General features: G+C 48.8%; 1 protein-coding gene across 4 annotated transcripts in view; it reads right to left on the minus strand.

Moving 5' to 3' along the window:
* Positions 1 to 15,964, minus strand: part of LOC144717677 (uncharacterized) — a 54,792-nt gene that overhangs the window by 14,363 nt on the left and 24,465 nt on the right. For 3 of the 4 annotated variants that reach the window (XM_078593224.1, XM_078593222.1, XM_078593220.1), the window contains exons 13-17: positions 15,565 to 15,605; positions 7,076 to 7,219; positions 5,664 to 5,757; positions 4,592 to 4,622; positions 4,060 to 4,166 (exon numbers count right to left, since the gene is read on the minus strand). In XM_078593224.1, the coding sequence (XP_078449350.1) occupies positions 4,060 to 4,166; positions 4,592 to 4,622; positions 5,664 to 5,757; positions 7,076 to 7,219; positions 15,565 to 15,605 (417 nt within the window). The remainder of the gene's footprint in view (positions 1 to 4,059; positions 4,167 to 4,591; positions 4,623 to 5,663; positions 5,758 to 7,075; positions 7,220 to 15,564; positions 15,606 to 15,964) is intronic. The other variant, XM_078593221.1, reaches the window with a different exon arrangement.

Raw genomic sequence — 15,964 nt, forward strand, 5'->3', positions numbered from 1 at the left:
ATAATTCTAGAAAAATTTGGGCCATGACATTGGTATCCAATGTACAATAACACATCCTATAATATCAACTGTACAAAGCAATACGTATCTATTTTGACAGCATGTCCATCAGGGTATCATCCAATATTTATAATCATATAGCAGTTTGAGCTATGTACATAAAACTACACACACAAACTTGACAGTATGAAGATTTTATCATATGGGTTTCGTTTAAACCCCCATAAATCTGCCGCAGCTTTTGCGACGCATGTCGCATCCAAATTCGACAGTCCTACGTGTTCACCAATACCCTGGCTACGATTGTTTCGAATGCTCGTCGTGTGCTGTTGAAGTTCACTCAAGATACATTTTTCTGACATTGACGTTTTATATCACGTGACCAAATCCATTGGCATTAGGTCTGGTAAGTTTGATGGTCATGAGAAAGGTATGACTGAAAATTCTCCTTACTGGCCAATGATCAGTGTGGAGGAGCCACCATCTGATTGGTCGATGATAGTCGTGCGGGATATCCTACGTGAGTTGTGGCACGGCGTGCTGTTGGAGCATATCGCGATATGTAGCAGAACGTACGGTGTCTTATCCAGACTAAAAGAAGGCTGCACACTTGGTTGTGCATAAAACGTGCCCACACGCCGACTCGTGGGACTGACACATTCATGTGCAATACGAACATGAGATTGTTATTTTCCCCATACAATGCAGTTTTGAGTGATAACTTCACACACTTGCATGAAAATGTCACTTTAAATGTAAAGATGGATTTCTTCAAACAATCGCTGTATTTGTCTGTTTTATTACACATCTTAATGCAGAACTCGCTGCAGCATTCCCATTCCACCCCTCAAAGTGCCTTTTCTAATTCCATACGATGAGCATAGATTGAGACATTTAAGCACAATTGTTGCTTGTGCAACGCGTCAGCTGCTTGGACACGTTCAGGAGTTGTATATGCTTCCGTATATCAGTGTGCCCCTGTTTTACCGACGTTTGGAATTCTTGTTTCACGTAGGATACGCGGTGTTCAGAAAAACATCGACGCATTGATCTTTTTACATCGGAATGGTGATGTTTTCCTTACGATTTTGTGCTTTTCCAACCAGCAAAAAGTGACTGATATATTATTTTAAGGTTCTTTCGTGAAAACTGGTCCCTCTCCAAATACCATTGCCGGATGTATATACTCTAGAAAGGTTTAAAGTTAATAGTCTGCAATGTATATTTTACCACGGTTGAGTGTTGACTCTGCAAAATATTTTTTTCCACATTTTGGAAAGTACTAAAGTTAATATTGCGGTTGGGCTTCGACCCTTCAAGAACAGCCTTGTGGCACTTTATTTCTATATCCTGGAAAGTAACGTGTGTTGGCGAATTATTTTTTGTGTTATTTCATTACGATAAAGTAAGTGCGTAATAAACATTGATTTCTAAATTTTCCTTTTCTCTTTCCTGTTAATAGTTACTAAAACAACAATAATATGAAAACATTCATTTTCACTCAAATAAAAAAAAACTTGAATAAAACACATATCAAACACTCATTGAACACTCAATGTTTTTCTTTAAAAACATTAAGTGTTTGAGATGTCACTGTTTGTATTTCAATGTCCCATCCTTATGTCTGACTCATCTGACACCGCGTGGTACAAAAAACCTCCAGTACCATACACTTCAAACGTAGGTTTTAAAACAGACTTAAGGAATACGTTGCACCATTTTAACGTAGCAGTTGAAACTGCTGTCTAATTATAATTCTTCAGGAATGGATGATACCTTCATGGCCATGTCGATGGTAAGTATTTACAGCTGTTATTGGATAATACAAATGAACATATTCGGATAGATTTTTTGTCCGAATGAATCAGCTAGTGCAGGGCTCAGCAACCTGGGGCTCAGGAGCTGCATGAGGATATTTAAGGAATAAATACTTCAGTCGTTAAGTCCTCCTCGCACTGTGGCTCTTTAAATACAAAGGCTTTTGTTTACAGAATTGGCAAAAAACAATGCACTTCTTGTTATTTTGGTTGCCGACCCCTGATCTAGTACAATGCGATTGTGAATGTGCACACGGCATGTCTGTTAAAGCGGTTAAGGTAATGCCACGGCATGTGATGCTGCATCTAAAGCTGCAATCACCGTGTTTAACACGGAAGCTTTCGTGGCCAATATCATCCATCATAGAGGTTTTGTTGGGTTAGATCGCGTAAATATATAAATGTGTCGTTAAAACCCACCACCACCCGTCAAAACCAATTAGTAAGCTTTGTTACGTAAATAGAACATGCCAATTCGTCACTAGTACAGCACACCGGCGTGTTGGAGAGCCAAACCACAACAATCTGCGTACAGATTGTAAATGTTGGGATTTGCCTCTCCAACACACCGGTGTGCTGTACTAGTGACGATTCGGCATATTCTGTTTACATGACAACCCTTACTAGTTGACTGTGTCAGGTGGTGGTTGGTTTTAATGACACATTTATATATTTACGCGATCTAACGCAAAGCACCTCTATTATGAATCACAGTGTTGGCAGAGAGCAAATTAACTCATAATGGTGGCCCAGGATAGTGTTCTATCTCTACACACAGACCCCTCCTTGCAGCTATTGCTGCTAATGTCTGGTGTGTCAATGCCCCCTCAAATTACAACGTCATTTAGATGTCATAAAATTAGTATCATCAGACTGATTATGCCATATGCTACTGTACAGATTAGAGTATTATTGGATTCTTGGGAGTTGCCGATTTATGCTGTGTGCACATGCATTGTTTTGGTGACTAATGAGCGATGCTCACAGTGTGTGGAAGAAATGCATGGCGAGAAAATCCACCATCATCGTAAACAGCAAAAGATAAATCCACTGCTGGTTGAAAACCTCCCCACATTGTTGCCATTCCTCATGGTCTGGTCTTATAATGCCTAAATCGATCTCGTGCCTGGAAATGAGATAATCTCCTTATCTCTGTGGTGGTTATCATCCTTTGAGGTGTCTTCTCTCTTTTGACTACCATTGTCACCAGTCTCATCCACCGGACATTATTCGTGCTCTTCTAGCGATGTCATTTTTGCCGAAGCCCACTTAAATTTCCTCACCGTTAACACGACGGTATCTACGTTTCCCATGATCTCTGGCCCACGTTTGCCTCGTTCCGTCTTCACCAACCTGCACTGGACCATCAATGCTGAAGCATGGTCAAGCAGCCCTCTCTCGTAGACGTTAAGAAAGTCCTTAGGTTATTGTTCAAATAAATCATTAGCAGCCCTTTGTCAATATTCTGCTGGATAGTGCCCCCCCCCCACCATTTTATCACACCACTGATGTTCCGCCTTCGTTGGGAATCTAATCTAGATCGCTGGGTTCTCAGTGCCATTGCGCCACCCCAAGTTACAAAACTTAAAATAAGCTGTTTCCTTGTGTAAAAGAAAAATCAACACTTTTGTAAAAAAAAAACGCTTTGCTTATTTTAGGATAATCACACAGTGATCATGCACCGAGTCATATTTGGTGTTGGGAGAGTAAATTATAAGATGCTCGACAAACAAATTTGTGAAAATGAGATTAAAAAAATTAACTGGTTTCTATTGTAGAAATTGGTATTGACCTTAAATGATCTTAAGTAAAAACAATAAAAATGAGCTTCAGCAGCACACATTACTACATAAGGTGATGGCCAATGGAATGAAAGCGAAGGGATGGAACGCATCCAAGAGCACGTCCTCATAGAAGATGGAGTGATGAAATTATCGTGTCGGATCGTGAGCGCTATTAGAAAGCTACTGGAGCTATGCACTTTTAAATCTAGATTGAAAACTAATTTCTTCAGAAATCCTTTTTTTGTTTAGTTTGTTGTCCTTCCCCTGCAGAAACGATTATTACAGTCAGCTACGTACGGTGCAAAATAAATTAAACATCCACGCATACATACGTACAGATAGCGACGGCTTGGTGAGGCCTTAATTCAACAGTGGATTGATTGTGGCTGTTGATGATACCGGTGAAGTGAAACAATCCCAGCGTGAAGTGCCCTGCGAGTGGTGTAATCTGTACTGACGGGTGGTATGGAGCACGGAGATGGAGAGAGGCCTCCAACTGCTGTTCCTCCTCCACGGCTTGAGAATGAGGAGCTGTGTCCCAAACTTTGTTTGGTGCTGATGCCACCTGTTTCAGGACACATTGTGGCATCAATCAATGAAAGAGAGGCAGTAAGAATATTTGGAAGCACTGACCCAACATTACCAAACAGTGAGAGTAGGAGATGGATAGCAACTCTATGTATTTTACCAAAGAACACATTCATCTTATGATTATTATCATTATCAGTGCTGTATTTTTTTACTTGAATTGTTTTTACATGTTAAAATAACGTATGTTTACGTTGTATTTCTTTACGTAAGCTCTTGTGTCATGAACATCAGAACAGCTCGTTTGACATTTCTATAATCTAGTATTACAAAGTCCATAAAGTAAAAAAATAGAAATGTTTGTTTTTCTGTAATTTGCAGTGGTGGTGTTGACAGTGCAAAAATTCCGACGTGTTATTCAGGGAAATGAGCAGCAGTATTTGAAATAAAACATGTACTCACCTGCAAACATTCTTTGGTCTTCCTCTGATCTCTGAAAAGAATAAAAATGGGGATTAGAAATGGACTTGATTTAACATTGCTGCGGGCTTTACACGCCCTGCCGATGTCAACTTAGCTTACTTTCCAGAAACATCGAGACGTTTTATTTTGTGCCTGCTAATATGTGTCTGGGGTGGAGATGGTTGGTGCAGCTGTAAACCAACGAAAAAACACAGTCAACAAGTGTCATCCTGTGATGCTCATTTTGACATGGGCAAGAATGTAGTCTAGAAATTGAGAATAAGAAACACGAGCAGCTGTGTCAGTGACAGTGAACGTCTCCAATTTTTTTTCGTGGTCGGCAAAGTTTTTCAGCATCTACAAAAATAATCGGAGCAGTGCTGCTGTTTTGGGAAAATGCAAAACGTTATTCAGCGTCTGTACCAGACCATTTCATGTTTTTTTTTTCATGGACAACATTCATGACCCAATTAAGGCTCACAATTTTCCATGAAGAAGAGTTTGTATGCATGCATGTATATTTAACTTCTTTCGCACCGTACATAGCCAATCGTGCCAATGGGAGGTGCTTGTAGAGTTTCGAGACTCGGAGAGCCTATAATGTAAATATATATATGCCACATTTTGATACGAAAAATTGAGAATACTTCACACAGGGAAGTATTGGCATTGTTTGATGCTCAAAGTTGATGTTGTTATCAATGATCCTACTGAAAGACCAAACGCAGAATATCCCTGGTTTTGATATTCCACGAAAATTACGGTTCACCCTAAATCACATCCACTGCACAAACCATGGCAGATGCGGACACCAAATGGAAAATTAAAAACTTTCCAGTAATGTGCGACTGTGATCATCCAGAACAGACCATACAACGTATAACGACGCAATGCCCGATCCGCAAATACGAAAGAGACATCACAGCAATTACATTCCGCTACTCCTGACGCGGATATCTGGCTTGACCACCTGAATATGAAATTGTAGTCATTGCTCTGCATCTACATCAGCCATACGAAATAAAAGGAATCCTACTGAAGAAGGTCTATTGCGATGGTTGCTATTCATCACCTTGATGGAGCCAGGGGACACGTGTGGTTTGTGGCCTGCCTGGTTCCCTGAAAGCAGGCCCGGTTTCCTTGAAGACTGGGGCAATAATGGGGACCTGCAAATAAAGAAACAATTAGGAAGCTGCCACATGTGAAGCTTAAAATACCACCTTACAGACACACCCGTCACTGATACGGGTATGGGGGTTTTGCAGTATTCCAGTGCTGTGGTGAATGACAGGGAAGTGGTTTGTGTCTATCCTCTAACAGAGCTGGGTCTGTACATCCCAGTGACATGGTAATTGATAAGAGTGGTATGATTCGACTCTTCCAGTGATTCGATAACATTGTCGCGATTCAAGGTTTTTAACATTTTGGTCAATGCATGTTTCTTTAGCTTAAAATTAAATATGAAACAATGAATATGATGCATCGTTCCACGCCTTGTAACAATTTTTCTTTTTACATTTTTAGTCAGCAATGTAAAGTTGATGGTTTATTGATAAATGAAACCATTACAAGGAATTGGTGACTTCGGAGTTGCATATCTCCGTCACCTCCTTTGTATAATATATTTATTTGCGTTCATTCTAGTTGTATTCTTTGGGTCTTTCGGTAAAGCCACGTAGATAGAAAATAATAATAATAATAAAAAACTATGAATTCCTGCAGTCACGAAAGCTTTAAGTCAAGATTCTAGTTGTACTTTTGACATCATGTCATGCTCTGAAAATATGCCCATTTGGGACTCTCACAGCAGTGACTTGTCCTGTGTTTCAGAATAGGCTTAAAATGTTGCGATCGCACAGAACTACTTTGTGTTCATCACGTGATTTTCAGTGATCTCTTTTCCACATTAGAGGCGATGCTATTTCCCCAAGTGCCTTGCGAGCGACGCAAAGCGGTCACATTCTTGTAGCTGGAATTTTTCCAAATTACGTGAAGCGCCCAATTCAATAAAATAATGTATTTGTGCTTTCACTGGCGACCAAGACTGCGGCCACTTGAGAATCCAGTTTAGCCATGGCCCAAGTTCTACAGTCCTCTATATAATATATTTAGATATTTTCAGCCAATTAAGTTGTGTTTAATCATGTGGGAGAAAACCAGAGCACCAAGCGAAAACCCACACATGCGAGGGGGCAATATGCTATCCCATTCTGAAGGGACAGACGATGTTAGTCCATACTTTGCTGTACCGTCTTCTGCTGGTAAGCCATGGTATGGAAACCTCGATACCCACGGGAAGGGAGTTTCACAACATTTGTGCGCTCCACCAAACCCTCGCCTCCACAGTGCTGGGTTACAGGCATGCGAGCCACCTCCGCCCGGCTACCTAGGTGTCATTCGAACATGGACACCGAATCTCAGTGGCCTTTTACTGAGGTGGATGTCGGATGCTAGGCACATTGTGTGGGCAAAGGTGGAACCAACCTGGGCATTGCGCTAATCTCGGACAGGATCTCCTTGTTCATGATGAGAGAACGGCCGGCGGCGTTTGGTTTAGACACCCTGTCCACAGGTGGGGGCCCGAGGGGGGCAGGCCTGGATGGTGGGGGTGGGGTTGGGTGTGGATACCTTGCCCCCAAGACAGGGGACGAGGAGCAGACCATGAGTGAGCTTTATAGTACGGTACTCGTAGAGACAATGATCGCGTATTGATGTTGCGCCTCGTTACAAGTATATGAGACAAGTCGCGAAGCGCCAAAGGAATTAAGAAGCACACTTGACTAAAGCACTGTGCGTAGGAAGTGGCACATATGAACTCGGTTCACAAAAGGGTTACCAAATCAACAAATAACGTTGTATAGACTGGGGTGTATACGAAACGAACACAAAAAACAACTCATGTATAGTGACGCCATTGTATGCTGTGATGGTAATTCCACATTCCCATGGCAGGCATCAGTCTAACCACAGGACAATCACTGTTTATGTCCCGCAAAATTGTACTTATTTTATTGACAATGGAGGAATTATCGGCCGAGTAGGCCTATTTGAATCACATTACTTAAATGTCATGTTTACCCATAATTTACTAATAATTGTTTTCAATTATTTGTCATGTTTCAGTGTTGTGTTATATGTTTCTATACAAATAACAAGTGTGACCAATATTATACTTAGTCCCTTGTTTTCAAAATGTTTTCCAGCCACGGTCAGAATTCACTTTTCTAGAATTCGTACTCTTACAACTTGTGGTGTGTACAATTGTTTGGACTGCAAACATGATGGGTTTAGTGTAGATGTAATGTAGGAACTTGGCGGGAGACGACCTTACGGGTAGCACACTCTTTTATTAACACCAACTTATATTACACGGGTAGCTAACTCCAGCCTTAACCCACAGGGTTCCCCCGGCTACACCCACACGGGCTCTTACGCCCCGTAGCCTCTCGGAACACACCCAGCCGGGGTATCCGTCTCGATTCTGGGTCCCACAGTCTCGGTCCACAGGGACGTCAGACCACGGGTCCCACAGTCTCGCCTCCGAGCCACACAGGGCCCCGGCCCTCACAAGGACAGCGGGACTAGGGGTCTCAGGGCCTACCTCTGAACTCCGTCTTCGGTCTTCGACTGCTTAACAACTCCCCGAGTGCTCCCGCGCGTCCCCCTTCATAGTCCTTCATGCGGACGTCGCTGAGAGCACCCACCCCAGTTGACCAATCACTGCGCGCTGCCCACGATCCTCTTTCCCACCTTGTGTCAGCGCGCACAACCACGCACCCCGCGCTGCCCCGTAATCTCTCACTCCCGGCGCGCGCGTCAACACCACGCCTACATCGCGTGCCCAACCACGCACCCCGCGCCGCCCCGTGATCTCTCACTGCGGGCGCGCGTCCGCACCACCACTACATCACCCCCTACCACATAGCTCGCAGCCGACCCGGCTGCTATAAAAAAAATCTTATTACCCCCCCCCCCCCGTGTGTGTCCCGTAACACAAGCAACAACAACAACAACACAACACAACAAGAACAATATGTACAACGCGGCGGGCGACAACAATAAATGTGTATGCAAAAAAATGACTCGTGCAGCGTCCCTTCATTTCCGAGCGCCCCTTGAACGGGACATTACACCGGGCAGAAGGGGAACGCGGCGGCGAGCTCGTTTTTTTTTTTTCATGAAAAGTGTTGTGTCTTAGCACGAGTCCGCCTGGCCGGTCCGTCGTACGGCACCAGACGCGGTTGACCGTCCGGTGGTGCCGGCAGTCCAGGAAGGCACGGGGCAGGCATCGGAGATCCGCGCGTGCCGCGAGGTTCCGGTTCCTGACGGTCAACAGCCGTCAGGTCCGAGACACCTGGGAGTGGGTCAGGTGGAGACACGTGAGGATCAGCCTGCGACACATCCCTCCCCGAGTCGACGGCCACATCACACGCTCGGTCGTTACGGCACAAAGGGAGGCCATGCGGTGCCGCGAAGGGTTTCAGCCGGGAGGGGTGTACGTACCAACGGCGTTTTTCCCATTTAATCTGGATACTCTGAGGTCGTGCAACACGCACAATTTCCACCGGTCCCCTCCATGGTCTCAACAATTTAGGGGACGTAGCCAACGGTGCATGTGGACAGTGCAGCCAGGCCTTATCGCCTGGTTTCCAATCGTGCGTATACACCTTTTGTTCATGCAATCTTTCGTTAGCGATCTGGCGAGACCTCGAATTCAACCTCGCAGCCTCTCGCGCTTCAGCCAGTTTGGCGATATTAAATTTGATGTGGTCGGCCAATTAAGATTTCGCACGTGGCTGGGAAATCCCCAGTTGGACATCCATGGCCGGATCGGCCTCCCGCCCATATATGAGAAAAAATGGGGAAAACCCCGTCGCCGCATGAGGGGCCATTCGATAGGCCGCGAGTACCCCAGGTACCTGTAAGTCCCAATCAACCTGATTGTTGCAAACCTGTTGGCACAGCATAGAAGTAATCGTCCTGTTCAGACGTTCAACCATTCCATCAGTCTGCGGGTGGTACGGGAAGGTACGCACTTTCTTTGTACCCAACAGGTCGCACACCTCACGCAACAACACGCTCGAAAAATTCTTCCCTTGGTCCGTCAGCAAGCGTTCGGGGGCGCCTTTGTCCAAAACATAGCCCTGGACAAAGGCGTCCGCCACTGCCGCAGCCGACTGGTTGGCGAGTGGCCATGCCATGGGCCATCGGGTGAAGTATTCTACGCCAACCAGCAGGTAATTATTACCCCTAGGTGTAGCGGGAAAGGGCCCCAAGATGTCGAGCGCAACCAGTTCGTTTGTGCGCGAAACCTGAATGGATTGTAGCGGTGGATTAGCCGCTATTGGTGGCGGTTTCCTTTGGGCGCACCCCACACATCCCTTAAGGATGTTTGCCACGTCGTTGCCCATACCCGGCCAATAATAGTCCCGTTGGATTAGGGCGAGCGTTTTGTGAAATCCCAAATGCATGAGTCGTTCGTGAGCAGCCAGAACGACCCTACCCCGCATAGCAAATGGCACAACGAGCGCATGACGCCGAGACATGTTGTCCCACTTCATCAGGAGGCCCTGTCTGACCACCCAGGAACCGACCCGCATCTCCCCCCCCCCGGGAGCGTCAGCCTTCCGACGCAGCGTGAGTAGGGAGCTGTCGGCCATTTGGAGACGGCCCCACTCGATAAGAGGCAACGCTAGTAACGAGTCCCTCCCTGTGGGAGCGGCGGGCGCGTCGACCCCCGGGGCGTCAGTGGCGGCGAGCAAAACTTCCGCGGGGACGGCGACAGGGGGTTTACACCGCGCCGATCCCAGAAGACATGCGCATTCCGAGCGGGGCGGCAATCGCGACAAGGCATCCGCATTCGAGTGCCGCAATCCATTACGGTAAATCGTCGTGAATTGGTAGTCTTGGAGGACCTCCAGCCATCGGGACAATTGGCCGGAGGGTTGCGCCACCCGCATAGCGTATTGGAGAGCCGCGTGGTCCGTACGAACAGTAAAATGACGGCCGTAGAGATACGGCCTGAATTGCTGTATAAAAAAAACGATCGCTAGCAATTCACGACGTGTTACACAGTAGCGTTGTTCCGCAGGTGACAAAACTCTGCTACCGTAGGCGACCACCCGTTCGACCCCCCCGACCACCTGTGAGAGCACTCCCCCGATACCCGTGTTACTGGCATCCGTGTCAAGCAGGAACGGTTGCGTGAAATCAGGGTAACACAAGGGGAGAGCCCGCACCAAGGCGTCTCGAAGGGAGCAGAACGCAGCCTCCTCTTCCGGCCCCCAGTGAAACCTTACTCCTTTAGCCGTCAAAGCGTGCAGGGGCCTGGCTATGGTGGTAAAATGTTCGACAAAACGGCGGTAGTAGGAGGCGAATCCTATGAAGCTGCGGACTTCAGTGACTGAGGTTGGCGTTGGCCATGAGCTGACGCAGTGCGTCTTAGCAGGGTCTGTAGAGATCCCTGAACGGCCAACGATATGCCCCAAGTACCTGACCGATTCCCGAAGCAGGTAACATTTCGCCGGTTTAAATTTTAATTTAGCGGAACGCATCCTGAGGAACACCGCTCTCAGTCGCTGGAGGTGCTCCTCGAAAGTACGGCTGAAAACGATGATATCATCGAGGTAAATCAAACAGGTGTCCCATTGGAGTCCTGACAAAACCAATTCCATGAGCCTCTGGAACGTGGCGGGAGCGGAATGTAAGCCCATGGGCAATCGATTGAATTCAAATAGGCCTCCTGGTGTCCGGAAAGCGGTCTTTGGTTTCGATTCGTCATCGAGGGGCAATTGCCAAAATCCCGAAAGCAGGTCAAGCGTCGAAAAAAACTGTGCTCCCGCCAAGGCATCCAGCGACTCATCCATCCTGGGGAGTGGATACGCGTCGGCCATTGAGATTTTGTTTAGGCGGCGGAAATCCACACAGAACCGCAAGGACCCGTCCTGTTTTTTAACAAGGACGATGGGAGCACCCCATGGACTGGAAGAGGGCGAAATGATGTCGGCCGCCAACATGTCATTAACAGCCGACTGCACATGCTCCTTCTCGGCTGGGCTGAGCCGGAAGGGATTCTGCCGAATAGGGGCCGCGTCACCCGTCGCTATGTGGTGGCGCAACAGGTCTGTGCAGCCAATATCGTACTTGTGTCTGCTAAACACGTCAGCGAATTCGAGTAGCAAGCCCCTCAACGCTCCCAACTGCACACTAGACAAGTTACCAGACCCAGCACACAACGAGTCCAACCACTCTGTCCCCTCCTCAAATGGAGGATGCGTATCGAGGCCCGAATCCGCGTGTGCAACGAGCTGTTTATCGACGGGTAGCGGCGCCGCGTGAGCCAGCACCGTGCCCTGTGTAATTACGGCTGGCCGCGACCCCGTATTCAGAACCATAACGAACGGCTCACTGTCCGCCCGCACCATGGTCTGAGCTACCGCTAAGTCGAGGCCCCCAACAGCTCTGTTTGACGGCCCCAACAGAACACCCTGTCCCGCCGCATCCACCCCGAGGGGTTTCCTCAATCGAAGGGGTACCAACATTTGCGATCCCGGGGGTACCCGTACAGTCTGAGTTGCCAGCGCCTGAACCGTCGCACAAACCGTGTGTATTTTTGTAGGACTCGTCAAAAATGCAACCCGCCTTCCCGATGGAAGCTCAATGCAGGCCTGATCGATGAGAATTTTGATGGGCATTTTAGCCAGAAAGTCCGTACCCAGTAAACAAGGAACTGCCAGAGATGATGATACAAAAATAGGACCCGCCAATTTGATATCGCCAATACAAATAGTCGCCCGAATCTGTCCGATGATTCCCAAGGATCCCCCGTTCGCCGCGTAAAATGGTATGTCCACCGGCAAAAGGGGTCGACATTGGATGGGAAGGATGTTATAAATAAGGTCCGAAATGATAGTGGCTGACGCACCCGTGTCCACCAGCACCCGGACCTCAACCTCGTCAATAAAACCCGTTACCACGGACGACCCGGCCGACGCAGCCACTATCCTGTGGGCCAATTCGGACCATTCGACTGCTTTCGGGCCGTGTACGAACCCCCTCGCCGAACCGAATCCCCGGTACCCATACGCGGTCCCCCCACCGCGAAGCGGCGACCCGAGTGTGCCGTGTATGTGGACCGAGCGTGTGGGGTGCCGCGACTTGCCGGGGTTAGCTGGGACGACTTGGGGCCTTGGTCGTCGTCCGGACGTGGTCCCGTGGCGCGCTGACGCGGAGCCCGGCACCCGGCCGCGACGTGACCCCGAAGGCCGCAGTTGTAACACATGACGAGGGATGTCATGGGTTTCGGTTGCTCCAGCTTGCGGGACGAACGTGTGGGCGAACGACCTCCCGCTCTCCACTCCCCCGGTCTCGACACGGTGAAGGCCTCCTCCCGAGCCGTAGCAGTCTGAGGCTCGGCGACCGTGGCGGCAGGTGCCGCGATCCCCGCCGATGCACAGACGACCGTCCGCTTGCGCTTGAGGACCTCGTGTGCGTGAATACTTGTAGCAATCCCCAAGGAGCAGATGTCCATTTCGTCCGCCGTATTGATGGGGACTCCCAGGTCGTGAGCCAACGCCAGCAGCTGCTCTGTCACCATGGCGTCCTTCCCCTCCTTGTCCATGCGGGGAAAAGCAGCGTCCGCCAGGGCGAGCAGCGCCGTGCGATAGGCGAGCGTAGTTTCTCCAACCATCTTGCGCCGTTCGTAGAACTGGTGGCGACAGGTCGAGGGCGGTCCGAACACCTTAGCCATTAGATGTAGCGCGGCCTGGAGCATTGAGCGGGACGACCTTGGGGCGGATGTGAAGGCCGCAAGCGCGTCGTCGTCGAGCGTCGCTGGCAGCGCGCGTAGGGCAGTGGTGTCGGACCACCCCAACATTTCTTGATGTGCGAGGAACCTTCGTTGGAAGGCCCCCCAGTCGCCCCCGTCTGTCTTGAACGCCGTCAGCGCGGGCAGTCGTTGCTGGAAGACCTGGTCGTCGTCCTCCGAGGAATGCTTTTCCCGCGCGCCGCTGTGGTTGACGAAAATGTCGGCTCCGTCGGCAGGCGCATGGTGGAGAGCTCTGGCGCGCGCCGATGACGCGGGCTGTGCAGAGTGGAGGTCTCCGACCACGTGGTGTCCACGCTTCCCGCCAACCGATGGTGGACCCTCAAAAATGGCGCCAATTTTAAAACTTTCGGCGCGAAGCGCATTCTGGCGGGATTCCTCCGGCCGCGCTCCCTCCTCCAACCTCGTAGTCGTCCTTCCGCCTGCTGAAACGGTGATTTCCACCAAAATTGAAGCGGCGGCGAGCAGCAACTCCGCCAGGCGGGAGTGTGCATCCTGTAGGCTGGTGTCGGAGGCGAGCGGAGCGTCGGCCATCGCCGCGAAGTGCTGCATCGGCGGCAACTCCTCGTCCTCTCCTTCCGAGGTTTGTGGCTCCGGTACGCCGTCGTCTTCCCGATCTCGCTCGTGGGTACGGGTAGTCTTCCTAGTATCCATCCTTTTGAAGACAGGTTTACTTCTGACGCCAGTTGTAATGTAGGAACTTGGTGGGAGACGACCTTACGGGTAGCACACTCTTTTATTAACACCAACTTATATTACACGGGTGGATAACTCCAGCCTTAACCCACAGGGTTCCCCCGGCTACATCCACACGGGCTCTTATGCCCCGTAGCCTCTCGGAACACACCCAGCCGGGGTGTCCGTCTCGACTCTGGGTCCCACAGTCTCGGTCCACAGGGACGTCAGACCACGGGTCCCACAGTCTCGGTCCACAGGGACGTCAGACCACGGGTCCCACAGTCTCGCCTCCGAGCCACACAGGGCCCCGGCCCTCACAAGGACAGCGGGACTAGGGGTCTCAGGGCCTACCTCCGTCTTCGGTCTTCGACTGGTTAACAACTCCCCGAGTGCTCCCGCGCATCCCCCTTTATAGTCCTTCATGCGGACGTCGCTGAAAGCACCCACCCCAGTTGACCAATCACTGCGCGCTGCCCACGATCCTCTTTCCCACCTTGTGTCAGCGCGCACAACCACACACCCCGCGCCGCCCCGTAATCTCTCACTCCCGGCGCGCGCGTCAACACCACGCCTACATCGCGTGCCCAACCACGCACCCCGCGCCGCCCTGTGATCTCTCACTGCGGGCGCGCGTCCGCACCACCACTACATAGACATTGCATAGATTGATGTTCATTCAACTAAGCTGGAATGTCAAGATCAAGGTCACGAAGTCATCACAATTAATGCTGCTGATATCCTCATTACTATCTTTCTTCTCTTGGACTTCGTAGCCGTTGCAAAGTTGACATTCCCTCCAAGGTCTGGACTTCCAGTATCTCACCTGGGCTTTAGGTCACAGGGTGCCACTCCAATACCTGTCCGAATGACCTGCCCATCTCCACTGTGCACACGCGTCCCACTCATCGCAACCTGTTCCTCCTGGTTAAACGTATAATGCTTTCCTGGTGCCTTCTATTGCATCCATTAGGTGCACCTCCATCCAAAGGTCAGCAGCTTCTTAAAAGTTTTTTGTATTTTACCAGGTAAGGCCCACTGAGCTATGTAGCTCTTTTCAGAAGCGACTTGGCCACAAATGATAGCTCAACGAAGTGGCTTATCACGCGGAAATTTATAGCAGCCAAATACTCTAAACGCGTGTTTCTAAATGTGGAGGTAAAAACCAGAGGACCCAGAGAAAATGCACAACACCACGGGGAGAACATGAAAACTCCGAATATCCAGGCAGTCAGGGTCGGGATCGGAACCCACGAGCTCCTGGATACCAGGCGAGGTAGTTAACATGTCTGCCTCGCTACCCAATGTGTTTTTGGCTTGTACCGCGTGTCATTCAAAACAGTGACTGAACAGCACGCGGTACAACCCGAAAAACACAACTGTGAACCCAACGACAGCCGTATTCTTTTCTACTTGCTTTCCTGAGCTACACACGTCCAAATAATATGGCAGCTTACCTTCCCCTACCACTTACCTGTTCATGTGATCGTTGATCTTTTGTGGAATCTCCTTCTGCTGTAAAAATAAGAAGTGATGTATTTATAAGCAAAAGGCACATTTTATGGCCTTTAAAATATTAACATCTAGCCAATGCAATGTACCTCTCTAACATGGGCCATTTTATGCATCATTATAAACATTGTGATTTGTGATTTAAAGCTTTCGTGACTGCAGGGATTCATATTCTTGGTTTTTTTGGTAAAGTCACGTGACTTTATCGAAAGAACCAATAATATATTGTGATTTGTGATTCACATATTATGTTTTTATATCTTGTAACAGGCAAATATGTCTGTAAAAGATAGACCCTCTGATTGTTTGCATCACGACGAACATTGTCATGTATTAATACATATTCTTATACCATTAAAAGC

This window comes from Lampetra planeri, chromosome 4 (genome assembly GCF_965212315.1).
Source record: "Lampetra planeri chromosome 4, kcLamPlan1.2.h2, whole genome shotgun sequence".
Lineage (NCBI taxonomy): Eukaryota > Metazoa > Chordata > Hyperoartia > Petromyzontiformes > Petromyzontidae > Lampetra > Lampetra planeri.